The 22,145-nt window shown below is 35.0% G+C and overlaps 1 protein-coding gene across 3 annotated transcripts in view; it reads right to left on the bottom strand.

The window, feature by feature from the left end:
* Nucleotides 1-22,145, bottom strand: part of LOC117167561 (1-phosphatidylinositol 4,5-bisphosphate phosphodiesterase gamma-1) — a 400,270-nt gene that overhangs the window by 178,908 nt on the left and 199,217 nt on the right. For 2 of the 3 annotated variants that reach the window (XM_033352585.1, XM_033352587.1), the window contains exon 12: nucleotides 10,368-10,559. The exons of the other annotated variant lie outside the window; for it this stretch is intronic. In XM_033352585.1, the coding sequence (XP_033208476.1) occupies nucleotides 10,368-10,559 (192 nt within the window). The remainder of the gene's footprint in view (nucleotides 1-10,367; nucleotides 10,560-22,145) is intronic. 3 annotated transcript variants of the gene reach the window in all.

Raw genomic sequence — 22,145 nt, 5'->3', positions numbered from 1 at the left:
CTTCTGTTGCAGATTGTAAAAGTGTTTAGATCTTCACATTCTTTTAGTTATTCCTTTTCTATAGACACATAATGATATTTCCCAAATAGTATATATTGATTGTCGACTATTTTATTATAATAAACATCATCATTCTTCTTATGTGGGATAGGGATTATATGTTCGATGATTGATTTATCTTGATATAGTAGAGGTTTTTAAAAAATATATACTAAAGTGTCTTGTTTCGTAAATATGCTGATATTACTGGAATAAATTATTTCTTGATAATCCGTTTAGATCCTTCGTAATATTATCGAATGCAATGTTTTTTTTCAAATTCCATAGGAGTTTCTTTAATTATTTTTGGCGTAAATAGAATTGATTCTACAATCCCGTACTTTTCTAGGCTAATTGAATTTAATGCAGTATTAATATCTTTATTAAGTTCCACGATGAAAATATTAATTAATGTGATTTTATCCTGGAGAATAATATTTCTTCTATTTTTGTCACTAATTCTTGTCCAATTTTTAAATGCTACATTTTTAGTTGTTATTATTGAATTTACTCCTCTGTCTTAAGATGAGTTTTCAAGTATCAATATCAGTATATTCATACTATTTTTTAAAACACGTGATATTTTATTATTATTTTCATAAAGATGCTCCAATTCCTTAATTGTTCCTTCTAAATAATTTTGTAATAGAGTTCCGAAAATAATTTTACAGGAGTCTGCTATTACATTTAATAATCCTCTTCTGAAACGTCATTTACCCATAATGTTGTGTATGCATGATTTCTGTCATGTTCAGACTATTTACTTCTGCAGTTACGCTAAGGATTGTCGATATAGAAGTGCATTCTTCTCTAAATTAGTTTCCTTTCATTTCTGTTATCATTACTTGTGTCTGACTGAGGTTCACCATTGACATTACAAGAATCATCCATGTTATTAATAGGATCTTTATCTATAACAAAGATTTTTAAATCATCTTTGTGTATTTTACTGTTTTTTAATAGAGTACAATGAGTTTGTCCTACTTATCTGTTTTTATAAGGCCCAAGCCATTTCTTACTTCCGTTAGTATACGTATAATTTTTCTGTAGTGCTTCTTGGGCTTTTTTATTTTTCTTCGGGATTTTTCTAATTTATTTTCATTTAATAATTTCTCATGTTCAAAATTTTCATAACATCTTTTTTTCTCCTTTCTCATATATTTCTCTTGCATTTCATCTCAAATTTAATTCGTGAAGGGTGTATACAATTATCCGATTAAAAGTAATGTTATAAGTTATAGTTGCTTTGTCTAGAGTTGTATCCTTATTTTCTAAATCACGCGTATGCATTGAGATGTACTAGAAAAATTTTCTTGTGTGATATTTCTTTTCTTTACTCTGTCGATGATCCATAGTTGTAAGAGTGTGCTTAATTCTTAAATTCTTTATTAGTTGTTAACATTCTTCTGAAGTAAATTCGGCTCCGTTGCCTGTTAGTATTTACTTAGAGTTTCCAATTGTTTTAATTATTCTTTTCCTTACGACCTTTATTACATTTTTATCTTCTTTGGCATTAATAGCCTCTAAAGAGATGCAACTTGTCAGATAATCTGGAAATACGACAATGTCTTAATTTCTTTGAATAGTGGTTTTAAAGGGGCCCATAATATCAATGCTTATCTTATCTATGGGAAATTCTGTTATGTCTGGTCCAGTGTATGAGGTATCCATCCTTCCGGATTTCTATTTTTGACAAGTAATACAGTTTTTTATAAATTCTTCCACGTCCTTAGTGACATTTCTAATTCGTCGTGAAGTCATTTCTTTTCCAGAATGACCACCTAGTATTCCTTCATGAGCTTCTCTTATAATTTAGCTACTGTTCATGTTTTCAGTTACTTTTGTTAAATAAATCATTTAATTTTCTCCGTACCATGATTTGACTAAAAGTCTTTTGATTTCGTTTTCTTATAATTATTTATAAAATATTTTAATAGCATGTTCATTTAACTGTTTCTAAAAAGAATTTAGACAGAGTTTCTTCTGTCTCTTGTCGGGAAAAATTTATTCTCTTATCTTCTTCATTTAGTTTATTTGTCATCATATTCATTCAATTCTTGTAGGACCTTGTTCGTTTATAATTGTCATTTGATTTAATATTTTAGGTTTGCATATAATTGTCTTATTAACAGTTCATTCAGTGGCAGGTAGATCTTTGATCCATATTACTTTACTGTTGGTTCCAAATTTTCTTATACTTCTTTCTACACGATGCTCTTTTACTTTACTTAAAACCGTATGCTTTTATTATCCAATTACATGTCTTATCATGAATTTGTTCCAAAATTTTAATTCTTCTGCAGGTGTTGCATTAGCCATATTGAAATATCTGACATATATTTGTTTAGCTTCAGTAATTAGTTTGATCACTTTATCTAATTTCGCACTACCTTGTTGAGCTATAATTTCTAATTATTCCTCCATTTATTATCCAATTCCTACTTCAGCTATTCCCTGTGAGTCTGTCTAGCTTTTTTATGTCTACTTGTTCCGTTATCCATTCAAATTGTGCGTTAGAATTGATTTCTCTAGATTTTCTGATAATCTGTTTCTTGGCTGATATTATGGGATTACCATGTATAATAATTTTCTAGTTATAAGTTGTATTTCTAAATTATTCTGTTTTTCGTTGAATTCTTTTTCCGCCATTTTTGGTCGCAGGCAGTTGATTTCATTTGTTTCGAATCAATACAGATTTCGTAAATTTGCATTGTGTTCTTCAAGAGTTTTTCCATATATTATGATGTCATTTATATATGCAAAAGTTTCTTTTCCATTTAATCCTCATAATCCGTTGTTTAAGATTTGTCGAAAAGTAGAAGGAGCGTTTTTTAAACCAAACAGAATTGTAATGCACTTGTGATTCCCGTCTCTTGTGATAAAAGCAGTGCTCTCTATACTATTTTTATTTAGACACGAGAAATACTTGGCATTGCCAAGTTGCTCAATGTTTCGTCAATGTTTGGTAGTGGATATTTGTCTAATATTGTTTTCTTATTTAATTTTCTGTAATGTACTACTAGTCTCAATTTTTTCTCTCACAACTCCTTTTGCTAAATGTTTCTTAACTTGTCGAATCATTTCTTCTTGTTTCATTTAGAGATATTGCTAATTTTTTGTATTTATTGTGCTTTCATCCGTTGTTCCAATTTCATGAGTTGCTAATATTGTGACTGTTACAGGATTATTCCTCAAAGGTAACATGTCATGATATTCCTTTAATAATGTCTCCACTTCTCGTTTCCCTTTATTTATATGTTGTAGTCTTGCTTATGTTTTAGTAATTAATTAATTTTTTCTTCTGTCTGTTTTATAATGTTACAGTAGTTATCTTGATTATACTTAACGTTATCATTCTAGCTTGTTTCTTTAGCTTCGTAAAAAAGATCAATCGTTTCTATCTTTTCCGGTAAAATGGGTTCCCAATCCTTTCCCAATCATCTGATTGCTGGAAAACGTTCCATAAAATTCACGAAGAAAATCATATCTCTTGATTTATTCGATGGTTGAGGATTTGGTATTTTTTAACCTATTTTCATAGTACCTCTGTCGAGATCAATCGAGAATTTTTTATCGTATAGAAAATGTATTCCTAATGATATAGGTTCCTCAAATAAATGTTCTTCTTTTATTACTAGGAAAGCCGATTTTGTACCAAAGATAGTTAATTTTACTCCGTATTCCAATCGTATAGGAACATTTTAAATCGCAAGTACATTATGTGGTGCATACCTTTGTAGGTTCGTTCCTTTTAATGAATTTTCCTGGATAATAGTTACATTACTCCTGGGAATTGGTTATATTCCTGCCTCTCTTCTTCCTGTAAGATGAACTGATGCACGTTCAATTGCGATCATTCTTATGGACGACTTTTCGTTTACAGTTTTTGGTATTTGGGCTCTGTTTCTTATTTCGTATTCATCTCTAATGTTTTTTCAAGAATGTGCTGGTTCCTGCAGTTGATTCAATATCGTGCTTATTTAGGATCTCAGATAATTTCCCATTCATGTTGTCGACATACTACTTTATCTTGAATAGTCATAAATCGTCCAGGAAATGACTCTTGGCTCTAGGTGTTTCCCATGATGCACACATCTTTTTGCTTTTGTAACGACTGTGTTTGCTGCTTGCCCTTCGACTTGTGTGCTATGATCAGGGATCATTCAACATGTTTTTATAAAACACATTCAGCTTCATTGTGAAATTCCTCATGGTCTGATTCCAAGTTATCTTCTTCTGTAATGAGGTATCCTTCAAATATCCGAGGTTTTTCTGAAACATTTAATCTTAATTTTTTTCTTTCGAATTTGCTAATAATTTCTTGAGGTACATCTCTCCCTCCTAGACTTTGTGCTCGTGACGTGATCATTGCTGTGTGGCACTCGCTATCGTGGTAGAGAGGATTGGAGAGTCTGACTCTACTGTCAGTATTTCCCTACCCGCTCCCTCTCGTTTAACGAACTCCAAATCAGTGTGTCACGTTACAGAGTAAAATTTCTTGATTCGGAAAGTGTGATTATAATACAGATTAATTCAATGCATCCTTCTAATACAATGCACATATTAAAATGTACTGTTTTGATCCTTTTAAGGAAAATCTTAGTTTTAGGAAAAGGTTGCATACCCAGGGGTTACACCTAGGCATGCGAAGCATTACTTTTTTGTGCGCATCGAACAATTCCATCCTAGAAACGACGGTTTGGTCCATGTGGTAACCATTCGGACACCAAAAGGCATCTATAAAAGGGACCTTACAGCTAGTTCAGACAACTGTATCAGAAGGGGAGTAGGAACTATGTAAAAGTTTCTTTAATTTTTCTTATTTCTCATATCAAGCCCCCCCTTTTTTCCATCAGTCAAGTTGACTAATCTCATTCATTCGATTGCGATTGCGCGAGTTGTTTCTCAATCAGTTACTTGTTAATAGTGAAGAAGTTTGCATGTGTTCTTTTTCGTAAACTGCACTTAAGACCGCAAATAATTAAACTAACATTTAACCACCGATGTAAACAATAGTGATTTAACTATGCACCATATAGTAATTAATATTTTTTTCAAGTGATATACCTGTGCATCATATACCTGTAACCTTCTCACTATGTGTTATCGTGTAATTCAAATAACTCTTATTCTTGTTTTATACATAATCAATCTTAAAATTTGAAAAACCATGGATCAATACATTGTTCCTATTGAAAATTTTCTCTATAATTTATTCAGTTTTATTGCGATTTGATCTTTTCTTTTAAGTTTAAGAAATTTACACAAAAAGTGCTAGAGCCGATTTTAAAATATTGATTAAAATACTATATTAATTAATAAACAAAAAATTTCGCACTTTTTCTTACTTCAAACATAAAGTGGAATTAAACTTGTCTCTAAATACTAAACAATCACTAGGAACAAATATTTTTTTATTTATTATGAATGAATCAATTAAAGTGAATTTGATTTTCTAAAGGTATTGTCTTGTTGAGTAGCAGCGAACAGAAAATTGGCGTGAGCCCGGGTGAAAAACCTGAGCAGCACCACACCATATATTCTTAGGACGAAACTCAGTTCATTGCATTATAGATTTTAAGTTTAATGTTAAAACTTTCATCTAATCTTACTTCAAGTATTCTAGCGCGTCACATTATTTTTACACGGCTTCAGAAAGTGCCACAAAAATGTTGTTTTTTTGTCATTTCGAAACCTTGTTTTTCAAAAACTTGGCGTGCTGGGGAATTTTTGTTTCCAGATTTGTAATCTGCAGGAAAATTCTTATTAAAATGGCTACTGAAAGCAGCTCAGAACAAATTCGGCTATCCGAATAATTCACAGTTTATAATGTCCAAACGGAACCGGATTGACGTAAGAACTTAGGTCGCGATTTGAAAAGATCAGTTTGGCAATCCGAATAGAATTAAGCTGAATAATATCCAAATTGATCGGAAAGATTTCCTATTTGCGACACTTTTTCAATTCAATTAGTCCTTTTATGTAGGATATTTTTAAAGGAAAGTATTACGTGTCTTAAATAAAAATGTCTAAAAATACGAAGAAGATCATTATTGTTATAATAAACATAATTTTGTTTATAGAATTATACAAACGAAAGGAAGGGTACGGAAAAAAGATGCAATTATACTTTCAAGAATCGCAATATTCATAAATGACTTATGACTCACTTTCTTGATGAAAAAATTCCCTTCGACTTCTACATATTCCATGTGCTGAAAGCTAACGTCAAGCCATCGCTACGACGCACAGTGGGAAAAAAAGCACCTTTTTTGGACAAAAATCGACCGACAGTGCAATTCTTAACGGATTTTGATGCTTTTTTATAGAAATGACCGTAAGGCTTCCAGTTATAACAAGTAACTGCGGATATTTTAATTTGACTTAACTTACATTTTTTATTGAACAACAAAATTACAACTTGTTGTTGCTAAAATTTTCCGTGATACCATTTTTTCGAAGACTTTCAAATTCATTAAAAAAGGTCATAAATCAATTAAATAAGTAACTAAAAATAATTTCCAGTGAGTTAGAGTAAATATGCGCTTACAATAAGTTAAGAATAGGTATTAATTGCCAAATATTTAAACAATTTTTATAAACAAATGCATATTTAAACCATTTTTTCATGAATAACTGTGATTGAATTAACTGTGAACTCACTCCAAGGAGTGAGTTCGATTCTTACTTACTGAAGCATAAATGCCTACCTAAAAACGGCCCTTTTCAGGGCCACATGAGTCAAAAATGGCTGAGAGTATCACAATCTCCAATAAGTGAGCTCGATTTTCACTTACTGAAGCACGAATGGCTATAAACAATATGACAGCAAGGATTCTTTTGCAAGACATTTCAAATTGATTCCGCAAAAAAATCAAGCCTATACATGAAAAAATGGTTAAAATGTGCAATTGTTTATAAAACTTGTTTAAATAATTAGCAGTTTTTGTCACTATTAAAAATATAATAGCAAAGAGTCTTTTGCAAGACATTTCGAATTGGTTCCACAAAAAAACTCAAGCCTATACATGAAAAAATGGTCAAAATGTGCATTTGTTTATAAACATTGTTTAAATAATCAACACTTTTCGATCATTATAAAAAATATTACAGCAAGGTGTCTTTGGTAAGACATTTCAAGTTGATTCCGCAAAAAAATCAATCATATTCATGAAAAAATGATTTAAATATGCATTTGTTTATAAAAATTGTTTAAATAATTGGCAATTCATACCTATTCTTAACTTATTGTAAGCGCATATCATTATCTGTGATACTTTATACAAAAGCTATGGGTTAAAATTAGCTAATCATTGCGAATCACGAAAAAATGACTTTTGTGAATTAATTTGTTTATAACATTATTAACAATTTTTGTAGTTACTCTAACCCACTGGAAATTATTTTTAGTTATTTATTTAATTGATTTATGGCCTTTTTTAATGAATTTGAAAGTCTTAGAAAAAATGGTATCACAGAAAAGTTTAGCAACAAAAAGTTGTAAATTTGTTGTTAAATAAAAAATTTACGTTAATTCGAATTAAAATATCCGCAGTTACTTGTTATAACTGGAAGCCTTACGGTCATTTCTAAAAAAAACATCAAAATCTGTTAAGAATTGCTCTTTCGGTCGATTTTTGTCCAAAAAGGTGCTTTTTTCCCACTGTGCGACGCCTAGAAGCGAAGCTGAGACCGCTGATCCAAAATACTGAAAACGACGCTTCTGGTCAAACATTTGTCGGATTCATTTTGGTATAACTTTAACAAATTGGAATGAAACATTCAAACGTGTCAAATTATGACACTGTTTCAAAGCCACAATGCACCTTTATCTATATATTTTAAATACATATTGCACGGAGCTGAGCTTGATAGGGAATTAACCATAACTGATCTGGGCCGAAATTACGATTCTTTCCTCAAATTAAAAATATTTATTGAAAAAACTGTAGCAAGTGCAAATAAATTACTTGGATTCTTATGACGAATTTGTAGGCACTTCAACAATACAGACGCTTAAAAGTAGTCACAAAAGATGATTAAAAAAGGCCTTTAATGGAATAAAAGCGGCACCTAACAGATAGAATACATTTTATAATGCGGTACAATAATTTCTGTCAAAAACACATTAGATAAACATTCAGATCTAGTACATGCCTGTAATTTGTCTCTGACTATCGAGCTTAAATAAACTGTAATTATATTAAATTATATTAAAATAAATGTAGCTTTTCCCTACTTAAAAAAGTCAGGAATCATTACAAATGGTCAGAAGTTTTGACGACTTCTGAACACCCTGACCATTCCTGACGTGTCTGTCTATTTATGAAGATATGCTAATTCATATCCTACCAGGTAGCTCCTTGGCTGGGACTGCAGGTAGGCCAACCGAAAAGCATTCAAATTCAAAAATCAATATTTTATAATGTTGCATACACACATTAAAAAGTAAGAAATCAACTACTACATAAACAAGCTAAGTATGAAGAAGAGGAAGCGACATTCAGACAAACCACGGAAAGCAGGCACCTTCTGAGCGATGATAATGATTTCTGGACAAGGAGGAATATTAACCTACAGGTTCCTCCTAAGACCCAAGAGCTGGCTGATGTCGATGCCTCCCTTCGTGACGATATCTCAAAGGAGCCCGATCTCGGGACCATCAATTTTTCAGTTTATGGTGCTGCAAGAGCTTTGACTTATTTAAATCGATGGCTAAAACTGACGATGAAGCAAAAAACAAAAGGCATGTATAAATTGAACAAGAAGATTGGATGGACAAGACAGAAGCGTCTCGTGTTCAGTGTGTGATTGACTACATAAAATCTGGTAGAATGTTCACCAAATGGGTTCGAAAGTTCGCCCAAGAAGTGATCATCTTCAATCACACACTGAACAGGTCAAAATTGCTGAAAATCAACTAGCATATTGTTGAACAAAATACAGGTGTTATCTGATGCAAGGAGGGGGATACAGAATACGGAGAGATGGATTAAGAATCAACAGCTTCTTGCTGACCCATTGCGCCTCTTTAGCGTTCCCCTAGTTTCTGTCAAAAATCCACCCAAGCCCAACGAGGTAGAGACTTTTTGGAAAGAGTTACACAAGATCCCAAAAAAAACTGGAGTTGAAAGAAGATACTGATAATGCCATCCGCTTCAAGGAGTTTTTAAACAAACTTATAACGCCCATTCCGCAGTGTCTGCTGTTAGAACGGACTATATTCCTCCCGCAAAAAGGAACCTTGCCCAATCGAGAGATATACAGGCGAATAAATTGTTTCAACACACTGTGTAAGATTTTTACAGCAGTCCTAAGCAACATGATTGTTCGAAGAATTGAGCCCTACGTGGAGACAGATGTAAAAATAACGTGGATAAATAAAGGTTTAGCAGGATGCCGAGAGAAGCTGCTAATTGACAGTTGCATCTGCAAAGACGCAGCAGTCCATCAAAGCACCCTGTCAATAGCCTGGATTGACTACCGGAAAACTTCGATCCAATCTCTCATAGACCTATTATCTGTCGGAAAACTTGAAGGTTCATCCACACATATAAATATATGAATAAATAAGTAGTCACAAATTAATAAATGCATGTGAATAAAAAAACGAAAGTGTGTAGTGTAAAAAGAGATTAGTTTTCTGAAGACGTTATGAAAGCCAAACATTTCTTAACTATCTTTCATGCGTCGCAATCCTCAAGGTCGTACGACGATAAATTAAAATATAAGAAAGGACTTAAATCTTTTAGGCAATGAAATGATTCAAATAGAGACTCATAATTCAGAGAAATTTGTATGAAACGGCCTGAAATTCAGTTATCCTTTCTTCTAATTGAAACACTGTGTTATTTAACCAAATTTAATTCTTCTTCTTGACTTTATTCTTTTTTTTCTTAATCCCTTGAACGCCCCGTCAGTTGCTATACACCTTTCACAACCCCAGGCAATCGCCCTGGACCAAAAAATGTGCTTTTCCCCCACCCTTAGACACGGCTCATTAGCTTTTCATGATCTTGTTGTAAATATAATCGTGCATGTCTCCTAGGAGGACCTCTTTGTGACTCGTCCGCTTTTTTAGCCTCGTCTTTAGTTTAAGCAACATCGTTGCCACCTACTTAATTAGTCATTTAAAATGATGATGAACAAATTACTTGGGCTTGCTGAAATAGGGTCAAAGATAAACAAAAAAATAATTGCACACCTTTTATATTGTTCAATCGAGAAAAAATCCGAACCTCACAAAATGAGCCGTTGCCGCAAAAGATTCAATCTTTGATTTTTGTGTATCACCTAAAATGCGAGAACGACTAATAGTATGTACTTACATCACATTTAGTTTCACGTAGTTCTATTTCCTGAACATAACTGGCAGGAAACCAATGTTGTTTTTTGCCTCCATAGTCACCTCTCCACCAAACACCACTTTGTCGATTCACATTCGTTATTATAGCATGTTTGACAAATGATAGTTCACTGTCACTTCTTGCTTTGTAATCGTACAGAGCTTTTACAGTGACCTAAAATTAAGAAACAGTTTTCATGATTTAAGGAATATCAAACAAAATAATATTATTGTTTATATAACTTAAATTCAGTTGAAAATAATTCGATATCGCTCCGTTTTCTCTCCGTACCGAATCTAATTAGGTCTTCAGAATACTGGCCTATTATTCTGACTACTAACTAAGCTGCTCGAGAGATCGAGAACTTATTCTTTCGACACAGGCACGATGCTAAAGGATATATTTTATATGAGACCGTCTGGGAAGAAAGGGACCTAACAGCCGAAATATAGATTTTTAATTTTTACACCAATCGATAGTTTTTCAGTTGTTCTTTCATTCGCAAAAACCATAAATTTTTGATGTCAATTTATTTTTTTACATTAAGCTATAAACATAAGCATGATAAGCGCACTTAGAGACGGTACCAGGCCTACGAAAAACGGCTCAATTACTTACTATTACAGCTGTACGCGCTATGTACGTGACCTTTGCTAGGAATGCTTTTCGTAGACGCCTACCCACTACTCAAATTGCTGCTGGCCGCCTCGGCTATGATCGCTCGTCTTGTAAAATTAAGCTAATGGGCGTTTTGTCCATTTCTTCGCAGACGGTAAGACTTAATATTATGATAAGATTTGAAGAAATTCAAATTATACAGCTTTCTCGAGACTAATTACAATAATATAACCATTCCTTTCTTTAGTTTTGAACACACCGACTAAACTTGCAGTAACATGAAATTAAAACATATTTGGAAATCACCCATATGCGGCTCCTTAATGTATAAAGTAACTACTTTATAATGTCACTGGACATACATAAAGTCTGCATTAAAGGTTTTCGCGTTATTACATTATATGAAATTAAATCCTAATAATTTTCAATTAGTACTAATATCTTGCAGAGAATATGAATACATATAATATCTTAAGGAGTTATATCTATTATAGTTAAAGGGATTTTCAAGATTATTTTTGTCACGTTAACAAAATTTAATTCAAATAGACTATAGAGGATCGATTAGTATACATTTAAAGGTCCTTTTTTTAATGTTGAAGAAAAAAAAATGTTTTTAGAACTTAAAGTTTTCTAAACTTTTCTCTCACTAACTCCACATAGGAATATACTCATTTTTAAACATGGTTTTGAAAAATCTTGGAAATCGTTTAACATTACTAGATATAACCTCCTGATCCTTCAAAATGTATTTCATAGAAATAAATTTATTTGCAGACAACAAAAATATGAAAATATTACTTCAACTAATTTTTTAGGTGTAATCAAACTTTTGGCAAGACAGAATTGCGTCCCGTATTCAGTGTGTGATTGACTACAGAACGTTTGGAGAGTACAAAAAAGTGAGAGATGAATCATGGAGAATCAACAGTTTCATGCTGATCCATCGCGCCACTTCAGCGCACACCGGTTTCTGTCCAAAATGTACCAAAGCCCTACGAGATAGAGGCTTTTTGAAGAGAAGTAAACAAGATTATGAAAACACTGGAAATGAAAGAAGATACTGATAATATCATCCGCTTCAGGGAGTTTTGCGACAACCATATAACAACTGAGGAGGGATTTCCATCAATCACCGCCGAAGAGGTGAAAAAAGCACTTAGGGATACGGAGAATATTTCCGCTTCAGAACCAGATAGTATCATGAACTTCTGGTGAAAGAAGTTTGCTTCTACACACAAACATCTCACATATTCATCTCATATTTGAAGGCGGAAACGCCCATTCTGCAGTGGCTGGTGTTAGGACGCACTATACTATTATCCAAAGAAGATGAATTCTCTAACCCAGAGAATTACAGGCCAATAACTTGTATGGACACACTGTATAAGATCTTCGAAGCTGTACTAAAAAACAGGATTGTTCGAAGAATTAATCCTGTGTTGAGAGAGATGTACGAACACTGTGTTTCGGAAAAAAGTGTAACAGGCTTTAAAAGTTTAAGATGTTATTTTGTTTGTCTACTTGGTCCTAATCAATATTCTTATAATATTGATTAATTTTTTTATGATTAGAAATTAAAAACATTAAAAAAATTAATCAATATTATTATAATATTGATTAGGACCAAGTTGATAAACAAAATCCGGCAATCTGAAGGACCTGGGTTCATATCCCAGCGGAGCCAGAGAGCGTTTGTTTTCACAACCTTAAACAAATTAATCAATATTATAATAATATTGATTAGATCCAAGTAGATGTTTTATGAGGAATGTCAGATTTGAGAACCTCAGCTATTCTTAAAACAGCCTACGGACGTTCACTCAAAATTTTCGAGAGAAGATTTGAAGTGAAAGTTTTACGTGACCATTTAAGAATTCCTGAGATTCTATGGACGAGTTTGCTCACCCCTATAAAGCAATTAGCATTGTCTGGGCACATCTGCCGTGCCCAGACGGCCCACAGATAACCGAAGATTCCTTCCCGGTCAACTCTTAACACGTACTACCGTCGTGTTTTCGTGCAACACGAAAACATTGCGGTAGGTCCAAACACGTACGCCAGAGCCTATCTCTCTCGCACGCTCATCTTCTCTCTCTCTTCTCTCTCCTCTACCTCTCTTCTTAGGCGCACTGGCGAGAACGGGGAGCTCAACCAGCGCCGGATCACCCGAGCTCAAAATACTTTAAGAGAAACGATGTAGAAAAATTATAAATAAGATAAAGAAAGTAACGAAATAGAGAGGCAGTTGGGCGGTAGTTTTTAAAATATAAATAAAAGTAAATATAATAATAATAATCAAAATTAATAATTAATGAACACAAAAACCCAACTGCCGTTATATTTGCCCTAGCTTCGTGATTCCTTCGGAATAATGAAGCTGGGATAGTACCTAGCACTAGTTTTAAGTTTCATTACATTATCTTAATTATTTCTATTTTTAAATTCAAATTAATAATTAGCGATTTTGCATTAATTTCGGTGCTGACGCGTGAGATCCAAGGTAGTGCGTTAGAGGCAGCGCTTCTCCCTCTGCTGGCTGCGACTCCATTGTCGGCGTTGCAGCCAATCAGCGGGCCCGCTGCCGCTCCCACTGCTCTCGGACAGCCTCCCGCTCGGTCACGGAGCATCGAGTCTGGGTTTGTAGAAGCAGTCCGCTTTAGGAAGTAAGGAGAGCCTGAGTTCCGCTCTGCTCTCTCTCTGTCTATGTGCAAAACTTTTCTCAGTAAAATAAACGGTTTTCAACCGACTTCATTAGAGTTCTCTGCTGTCCGTGGCAGCCTACCCTCTCATCACCTTCTCCATACCATCGAGCTATAGTGCCAGCAGATAAATCGTCGGCTTCAACCACCAAACACCCCCGTGGGTTAGTTGTCTTCAGCTGTCAAGTATCTTAAGTGTTTCGCGAACATCGGTGAAGTGTATCAGTGAGTGCAAAAAAAACAGTGCAAAAAAAAGGGTGTTTGTGGTGCCAGGCTTGCCTGATAGTGCCAGGCTTGCCTGATAGTGCCATTCCCCGCGATTCACGGTGCCTTCCGTCATCCGAGGGAACAACGGCCGAAAGGTTGTTTCCTTCTCGAGTGGTGCGGTACTTTCGTAGAGACATTGTCGGCCGAGAGGTTGTCGTGCCTCCATTGGAAGTATCAGGAAGCAGGCCGAGTCGTCCCCAAACGCACTCTCTCGGGTTTATGACCACACGAGTGTTTTTACACACGTCCGCGTGTGTACGGTGCGCTTTCCTCATTGACCCCCTTTTATGTCAAGTGAAGGCCGAGGACCGCGGCCTAATCGCCGGACGCGGCTTCGCTGGGCGAGTCAAGCAGAAGAGGCGGCATTATCCGCAGAAGAGCGGGCTCGACGAGCCGCCGAGCCTCAGGCAAATCACCGGGAACGACAGCGCCAGCGAGCTCAAGGAGAGAAACTTCAACGAACCGTCAACGAAGCAGTTCGCGCCGCTGTTCCCAATTCATCGCCTCGTTTCGCCGGGCCGCCTTACGACCCACACGAGCCTGGGTTACTGATACACGGGGCTCCCAATCTATTAGAAATCCGTCGAGGTAACGACGGAACACGGGACCCACGGCAGAGACGTCCTTTTTCTAGTCGTCGCCTACCTCTGTCCTTGTGGGTGCCGCGGTTCATTTGGGAACCTCGGTACGTTTTCCCGCCGATGAATCTCACCCGACGGGGCGACTCTCCAGTAGCTGGACCAAGCCGGCCTATAGTACGGGACTGTCCAAATTCTCCCCCATGTCCATGGGATTTAAAGGTGGCCCCCTCCGCACCCCTTCCAGCGCCAGGGGACCTTATGAAAATTTACTTCGTTGCCATAGCGGGAGACAACGTTGCTAACCATTCACAGCACGGTACAATCGCGGAGGCTCAGTCTTCGAGCCGGAATCCCTGTGCCAGTGCCTCACCCTATTTACCCCACCCCCCCCTGGCACCCCGAGTGCCAGGATCACTCCCACGGAACCAGGATCGGACACCCTGCTTCTCCTCGCCTACGAGACGTTCTCGCCCTCCCTCCTAGGTTCCCCTCCCGCAAAACGCTTCTGCGGAAGTCACCGGCGGAATATAAATTTCGATGAATAAAGGGGGGTGGGAAATTTGAATACAAAAAAAACCTTTTTGAAAAAAATAAGTCATCGGGTGGCCACTCACCGACCTACAGCAACTCCGGGTCGGCGATCCACCTTGGGCTCCCGCACATTTGACCCAAGATTCTCTTTCCCGTCCTTCTTCCTTACACTTCCTCCCCATCCCCCCCACAAAAAATTACAACAAAAAGCCGTACTCGGCGACCATAACTCAACCCCCCCTCCAACCGCTATATGCATGGACGCGTTATCCGCCTGGCGGAAACTTATGAAGGGGGACATCAAGCTTGTATGCTTGCCCCCACCCACCAGTCAAGCCAACCCACCACAAGGGATGCAAGGACTTGACCAGTGGCTCGCCGCGCGCCAACAGGCAAACCAGACCGCCGCTCCCCGGTCGGCATCCCGTGACTAGGATCAGCCCCGTCTACGCCCCGCTTTACGCAGGCTTCATCGCACTCCTGCCTTTCTGACTTGTCTTATCCTTAACCGGCCTCATGTGATACGAGCACCTTTCCCATCCAGCACATGTACCTCCCGTCAGCCATCTGATTCAAAATTCCTCCCCCCCCCCCATCACGCACTGTCCTGCTACCTCAACTACACGTCACACAATCTGATAACGGGGTAGAAGACATAGACAAACAAAATTAACATCTTAAACTTTTTTAAATAATTAATGCTGAGGAAATCTAATACTCAACCGAAGAAATAAATTACTGGTCAAATACTTTTTGCAGAAATGAAGAAAAATCTACTTTGGTCCGCATTCGAACAGAGGAGGCCACTATTCACGAGTTGACCGTTTAACCAATTGCGCCACTAGGGCCACAGCAAATCCGGGAACGCCATTATTTATGAGTGGAGCGTTTAACAAATCACGTGACTTGGTTCAAATCCAGGCTGAGGTAGATTTTTCTTCATTTCTCCAAAAATTACTTGGCCAGTAATTAGCCAAATTTAAAGCCAGAAATTAATTATTCATCTCCTAAGATGGTTTTTAATCCATGAATCACAAGCCATTCAGACGGAATCCGATTCTGCTCTTATGAAGAATGGATTCGACAAAGCGCCTTCGTCAAGCCTGGCGATTCTAAGAACGCAAAGCGCAAACTGTTTCCATTAGTATCGGTTTTACGCAGGGGGGTGACTCGCCATGCAAATGCACTGAATCAATTTTGTTTGGGACGGCGGAAGATGAAACACTGGCGCCACTAGCGCCACGCTCTACATTTAAATAGCAGCTGATAAGAAACTTGGGAGATGTAGTATTTTCTCAGTTTTTATAATATTTTGAACATTTGTGGGGATATTTAAAAAAAATTAAGTTTGAACTAAGCCAAGATTAACTGTTTCTGCAATTTAAAAAATATCGGAGATTGGAAAATAGACCTTAAAAACACTGGAAATGTCTTTTTAAGGATTTTAATATTCAAGCAGAGTAAAATGGTAAAATATAAAGAATACTTCTTCAGGGTTTAAAGCAAATAAACGGAAAGTTCTAAAATATTATCTAAATAATAGTTTTTCTATGTTTATTTACTTGAATGATTCTAATGTATTATTACATTAAAATAAAAATACATAAGAAATTATAATTTTTAATATATAGTATATTGTATTATTCGCTAAGATAGTAAAGAGATTATCAGTATGAAGTCTATTAAGTTTACTGTGCATTTAGTCATATATTTATTTAAAAATTGGATTAAAATATGGAGATATGAATTAAATATGGACTAAAGACATCGATGTATAAATCCGAACTGTAGAGCAGAGTACGACTCAAGCCATTTAAACGAAGTAAAAAGTGTTTTTCTCCGTTCCAAAAAATGAGGTTGTAAAATGTTGTAAAATGAGGTATGTAAAATGATAATTTTAATAGTTTCAGAAGTTTTAAAAGTATTTTAAGACCCTTGCTATCTTCAGGAAAAAATATAAAAGTAACATCAATAACAGTTTCTTATAATTGCAGAGTTTCGATATTTATGTACAATTACATTAATTTATTAATAAATGCAAGTATTAAACTATATTATGATTGTAAATCAATTATTTTTTTGCAGTCATAATGGTAAAAGAAACCTAAATTAAAACTAGGAGGTTAGCCATCTCAATTTCCAAACTGCCCTGATCATTGTTCGAAGGCTGACTTTTTTATTAGACATTTCAGAATCCTTTGTCAAAAAATTGCCCTTTATTAGACCATTATGACTGCAAAAACATAATTATGTTACAATTTTAATTTAATTTAATACTTGAATTCATTAATAAATTAATGTAATTATACATGAATATTGAAACTCAGCGATAATTCAACACTGTCATTAATGTTAATTTTACATTTTTCTTACAGATAGTAAGGGTCTTAAAATATTTGTTAAATTTCAACAACTATTGAAACTATATTTTTGCACACTATCACAATAATATAAAAGTTCAGTAACAAGAAGAATATATTAAAATATCAAAATAAATGTTGTCATGAAATTGTCAGGGCCACTCGATTATTTTAGGTAAAAGCAATATCAGAGTATACAAATAGTAATACTTACCGCAATAACCGTTCCATCAGGAGCTAAAACTTCATTTTTCCAAATGATCTGATCCTTTAAAAAGTTATCTTCACGCGCTTCGTGTCCAGGATTACTAATGAAATCCTTTTTGACACGTTTCATTGCTTGTTGCAAACTTTCAAACTCATTTTTTGGAACGCAGAAAAAAAAACATCTTTTACTCCGCTTGAGCGGGCTAAGTCGTACCCTGATTTACAGTTCGGAGCTATACATCGATTTTCACCCATTTTGATTATATATTTATCCGTAAATGAATAAAATATGCGAAAAAGACGATAGATTTATCACATTTCACAAGTTTTTACATGCAAAATAATAACAGACAACGGGCCGACCGGGCATCCCAGAGGTGGCGCCAATGTTTCGAGACTCGCCCCTGTTCACAAAACTAACTCGCGTCTCTAATGCAAAATCGAAAATCATGTCACCCCCCTAATTTTACGTAATGGTTACATACCTTTTCTTTTGCTCTTTCTTTATTAAAATTTTCATGGAGTCATTCAGTAAACACGTGAAATGATCGAGTATATCATCTGTGACTGGATAAAAAATTTAGAAAAATTAATAAGATACATTTTACATATATTACGAAAATAACTCTTAAGTTAACGGCATTACATAAATGTACAAAAATTAATGATAAATTTGAGATATTCAACAGAATGATGAGTTATTTCAAAGTAGAATTACAAACACATAAATTCCAAATAATGATCAGTGATCTATAAGCTTAGGAACCTACTGTTATACCACATTATTAGCCTCGAAGAATCTTAGGAATCTACTTCTATAGATCATAAATAAAGAGGTACTATATGAGTAAACCAAAATGGCCACTACCAAGATTACTCATGTTACTAAAACCCAGAAATTATTAGCAATTGGGAGATCAGTTGTTTTCATATAAGCCTCCATGCATATAATGTGTCAAAGCTCTGGACTAAAAGATATCTTCACAATCCTTACCGTGGCATCGCATTCGCCTCAGCATGGCAAAACCGTCATCCGTGATGTCCTTTATATGTTTGTGAGTGTCTGTCATTTGCTGTCACTTATCGATATGTATTTAAATTTTGAATAATATTTACATTCTGTAAATAAATATTTAGTGGGATCGAAAGTAACTGTTTACTAGATACGTTTTGTCCTCTTTTCCGGCCGGCTTCTCCTTCACCATAATTCATTATAATTTTTTATAATACTATCGATGTTTAAAATCATTTTACAAATATAATACGTGCCCCAATAAAATGATTGTAAGAATGTGAATTATCTTCCATATTTTACTGTCCATGAATCGAAATATTTCTATACAGGGTGTCCAGACTTAAGTTTTCGGACTTATATGGCTATAAAAAATAAAAATAATACATCGAAAATTTCTATTCAAAAAATCAGTTGAAGTCTTAATTTTTAAGTCATAAAATATTTAAGCTAGACCTATCAGGAGCATATAAACAGCCGTGCGCGTGTGAGCAGGAGTCTTCGCAGTGTCTTATAAATACAGCGCTTCTGATTGGTTCAGCCTAAATATTCTATAACTCAAAAACTAAAACTTGAACTAATTTTTTGAAACGGAATTTTTTATTAATTTTATTTTTTATTTTTATGCTGCTATATAAGTTCGAAAACCTGAATGTCGGGTTAATTGAAATATGTAACCACAAATAGCTGCAGATGACAGGCAGATGCGTAAATACATGGAGGCTCTAGATGTTTAAAATTACTACCAATGATCAAATTTTATTATTAACGCGATATTGCATTTGATTGTTTGAACAAAAAAAAAGTTTTCAACCATTTATAGGATGTCAAAAATACTGTATTCGACATATTTAAAAAACTTTTAAAATAATGATTTTAATGTAAATTTTATTTTCTGATATGAAAAAACTGCCCAATACAATTATAGACTCTGGCCAACGGAATTAAAAGAAAGTTTAAGAAGCTTAACGTTGGTGTTAACCATTTAGCAAAATATATGTCCTTCGTACAGTTATTTTTATGTTGAAAATGTTCAATAAAAACCTGTCAAAACATGTAACTTCCTTATCAGATTTCTAGGAAAGACATATTAAAAGAAAGCTTACGGTTTCTACTTTAAGGAGAATATAACCCGGTTTAACCAGCTTTAGTAATCCTTACTTGTTTTTCATTTTATTCAAATATATAGAGACCTTGCATCAGTCAAATAATCCCCAATAAAATGAATTAAAGTTTATAAAATTCATTTATCATCATTTATGTTTTGAACTCTAAATTCTAAGCTTTTTTAAGTATACAATTTATTATTAATAAAAATCTAATTTCAAGGTTAGAGGTTTTGACATATTTCACATTCAAATTTAATTTTCTTTTACACATTACAAATCACATACTGTGACGATGTAGTTTTTCTACAACTTACAAAGGAGGTTTTCCGATCAGAAACAAAAAAATTTTTAATTGAGGGATTTTGAGCTCAGGGGTCACAAGGTACTCTAGACGAGCTTCAGGTGAGAAATAGGATGATGGAATGTGCGAGTAAAATAATGAATCAACTATAAGGTACACTGCCATAATAATAAAGTAGTGATGAGTTCCATCTCGGAGGACCGCAGCGTATCACAAGCCGATAAGGTGGCGATAGATTTTACCAACATAGTAAGTTATACGGTAAACTCTCGTAAAATGACCACCGGCAGTGGAGCGCACAAGCAGCCCAGGTAGCATCGGAGTGGGGACCTACCTGATATCCAGAGGGGCAAACTGTTAAAAAGCCGCTCCCGACAAGAAAGCTTATCTTTCTTCCGATGCGTCGGAAGAACGCCAAACTCTAGTGGAAGGACTGCGGTTCTCCCTTATTAGCTACCCTGTTAGGTTTTGTAAATCACATGCGCGCTGGCCTAAGCCATTTATTTCAGGTTAGATAGAAAGGACGTATAGTCCAATAGAATCTCACTCGCAAAAAAGAGTTGATTCTATAGTTATGATCGCGATTTAGGCAAATATAAATATTGCACGGCAGCATGTACCTTGCCCAGACCGCCCTTTAAATCCATTCTTATTAGATTTAAATGCCTATGAATGAGACCTTCATTTGCTTAGGTATTTCTGTCCTTTCTTAACATGAGCAAGGCTCAATAAAAAAAATAGTTTTCATTTCTCTTTATAAATCTCAAGCACTTTAAATTTTGTTATATGTATAAATGAGTAAAATAAAGTTCTCCAACTGAGAATAATGTTTGGTTGATAGTTTCTTTTTGTCTAGGGCAGATACCCATCAAATAAATAAAATTAATCTAGAAAGCTGTCATATCTCACTAGGAAATTTTTGTATACATTCAATCAAAGTAGATTCAAGTAGGGAAAAGATGATTCTGCTGGGTAGAATCGCCCACTGTGTCACGGGTCATAATGATGACAAATCGTGATTCCTAATATCTCATTAGAGATTGGGTTTAAAACCCTGGATCACTAAACTCAATGCTCCACGTAATTCAATACATTTTCCTACTTGTAGCTTAAAGGAAGGTATACAATCTCGCTACAAAAACGATAATGCTTCAGTAGACAAAAAACAAAATGTCACTTACGTAAGCTTTTTCTTAGGAAGCAGTATAAGGAAGCAACGGTAAAGATACGATTGCCCTACCGATAGAAAATCGCACAATATTCTCAGGCGAAATAGCCTAGCCCGTTTCAGGCTATCTGCATGCTCGATTTGAATGATTTCGTCTCAAAAGATTGTCAGATAGATTTAGGTCCTTTTAAGAGTGATGTCACGGTCATATAATGGTCCTATTGTATTTGTGTATTTGTTACGTACCGGGCGGAAAGAGTTATTTACACTATTTGGCCGTCACTAACCCGCCTCCCTTTTTAAAGTTACCTTCAAATTATTAACACTTTTTTTGATTGATGGATTTTTTCATTATACATATTTTATAATTATAACTTATATACTTATATACTATTTTGGTGTGGCATTAAAAAATGTTGCCTACTTTGACATATCTGATTCCATTTAAGAGATCCATTATATTTATAACAATTACAAACATTTAAAAAAAGTTAGATATCTGAAATAATTGAAAACCGTAGGTTCCAAATTATTATGTTTTAGGGTGTTAACTTTGAAATTAAAAAAATCTATTGTTAAATTTAAATCCAAAAGCTTACCAAAGGACCCTTAAAAAGTGTCGGCTACTCTTTTGAGATAGCCTCTCTGCTTTTTATTTATGACCGTGTTCTTATTTCAATTTCGGAAGGGACATTTTAAAGCCTTCAGACCATCTAAACAAGCTACGAGGGTATTTCAATAAGTCCTTAGAATGAAGTATAAAAACAATTTTTTTTGGGTAATTTTTTTTTTTATTTTTCAGCATAATCTCCTTGGAGCTCTATACACTTGGTCAATCGCTTTTGAAGTTTTTTTAATCCTTCAGAAAAGTGCGTTTTCGGAAGTTCCTCAAAATAAGCACTTA

The sequence above is a fragment of the Belonocnema kinseyi genome, chromosome 2 (genome assembly GCF_010883055.1).
Source record: "Belonocnema kinseyi isolate 2016_QV_RU_SX_M_011 chromosome 2, B_treatae_v1, whole genome shotgun sequence".
NCBI lineage: Eukaryota > Metazoa > Arthropoda > Insecta > Hymenoptera > Cynipidae > Belonocnema > Belonocnema kinseyi.
The sequence above is the reverse complement of the archived record's forward strand: the minus strand, read 5'-3'. Positions and strand labels throughout refer to the sequence as shown.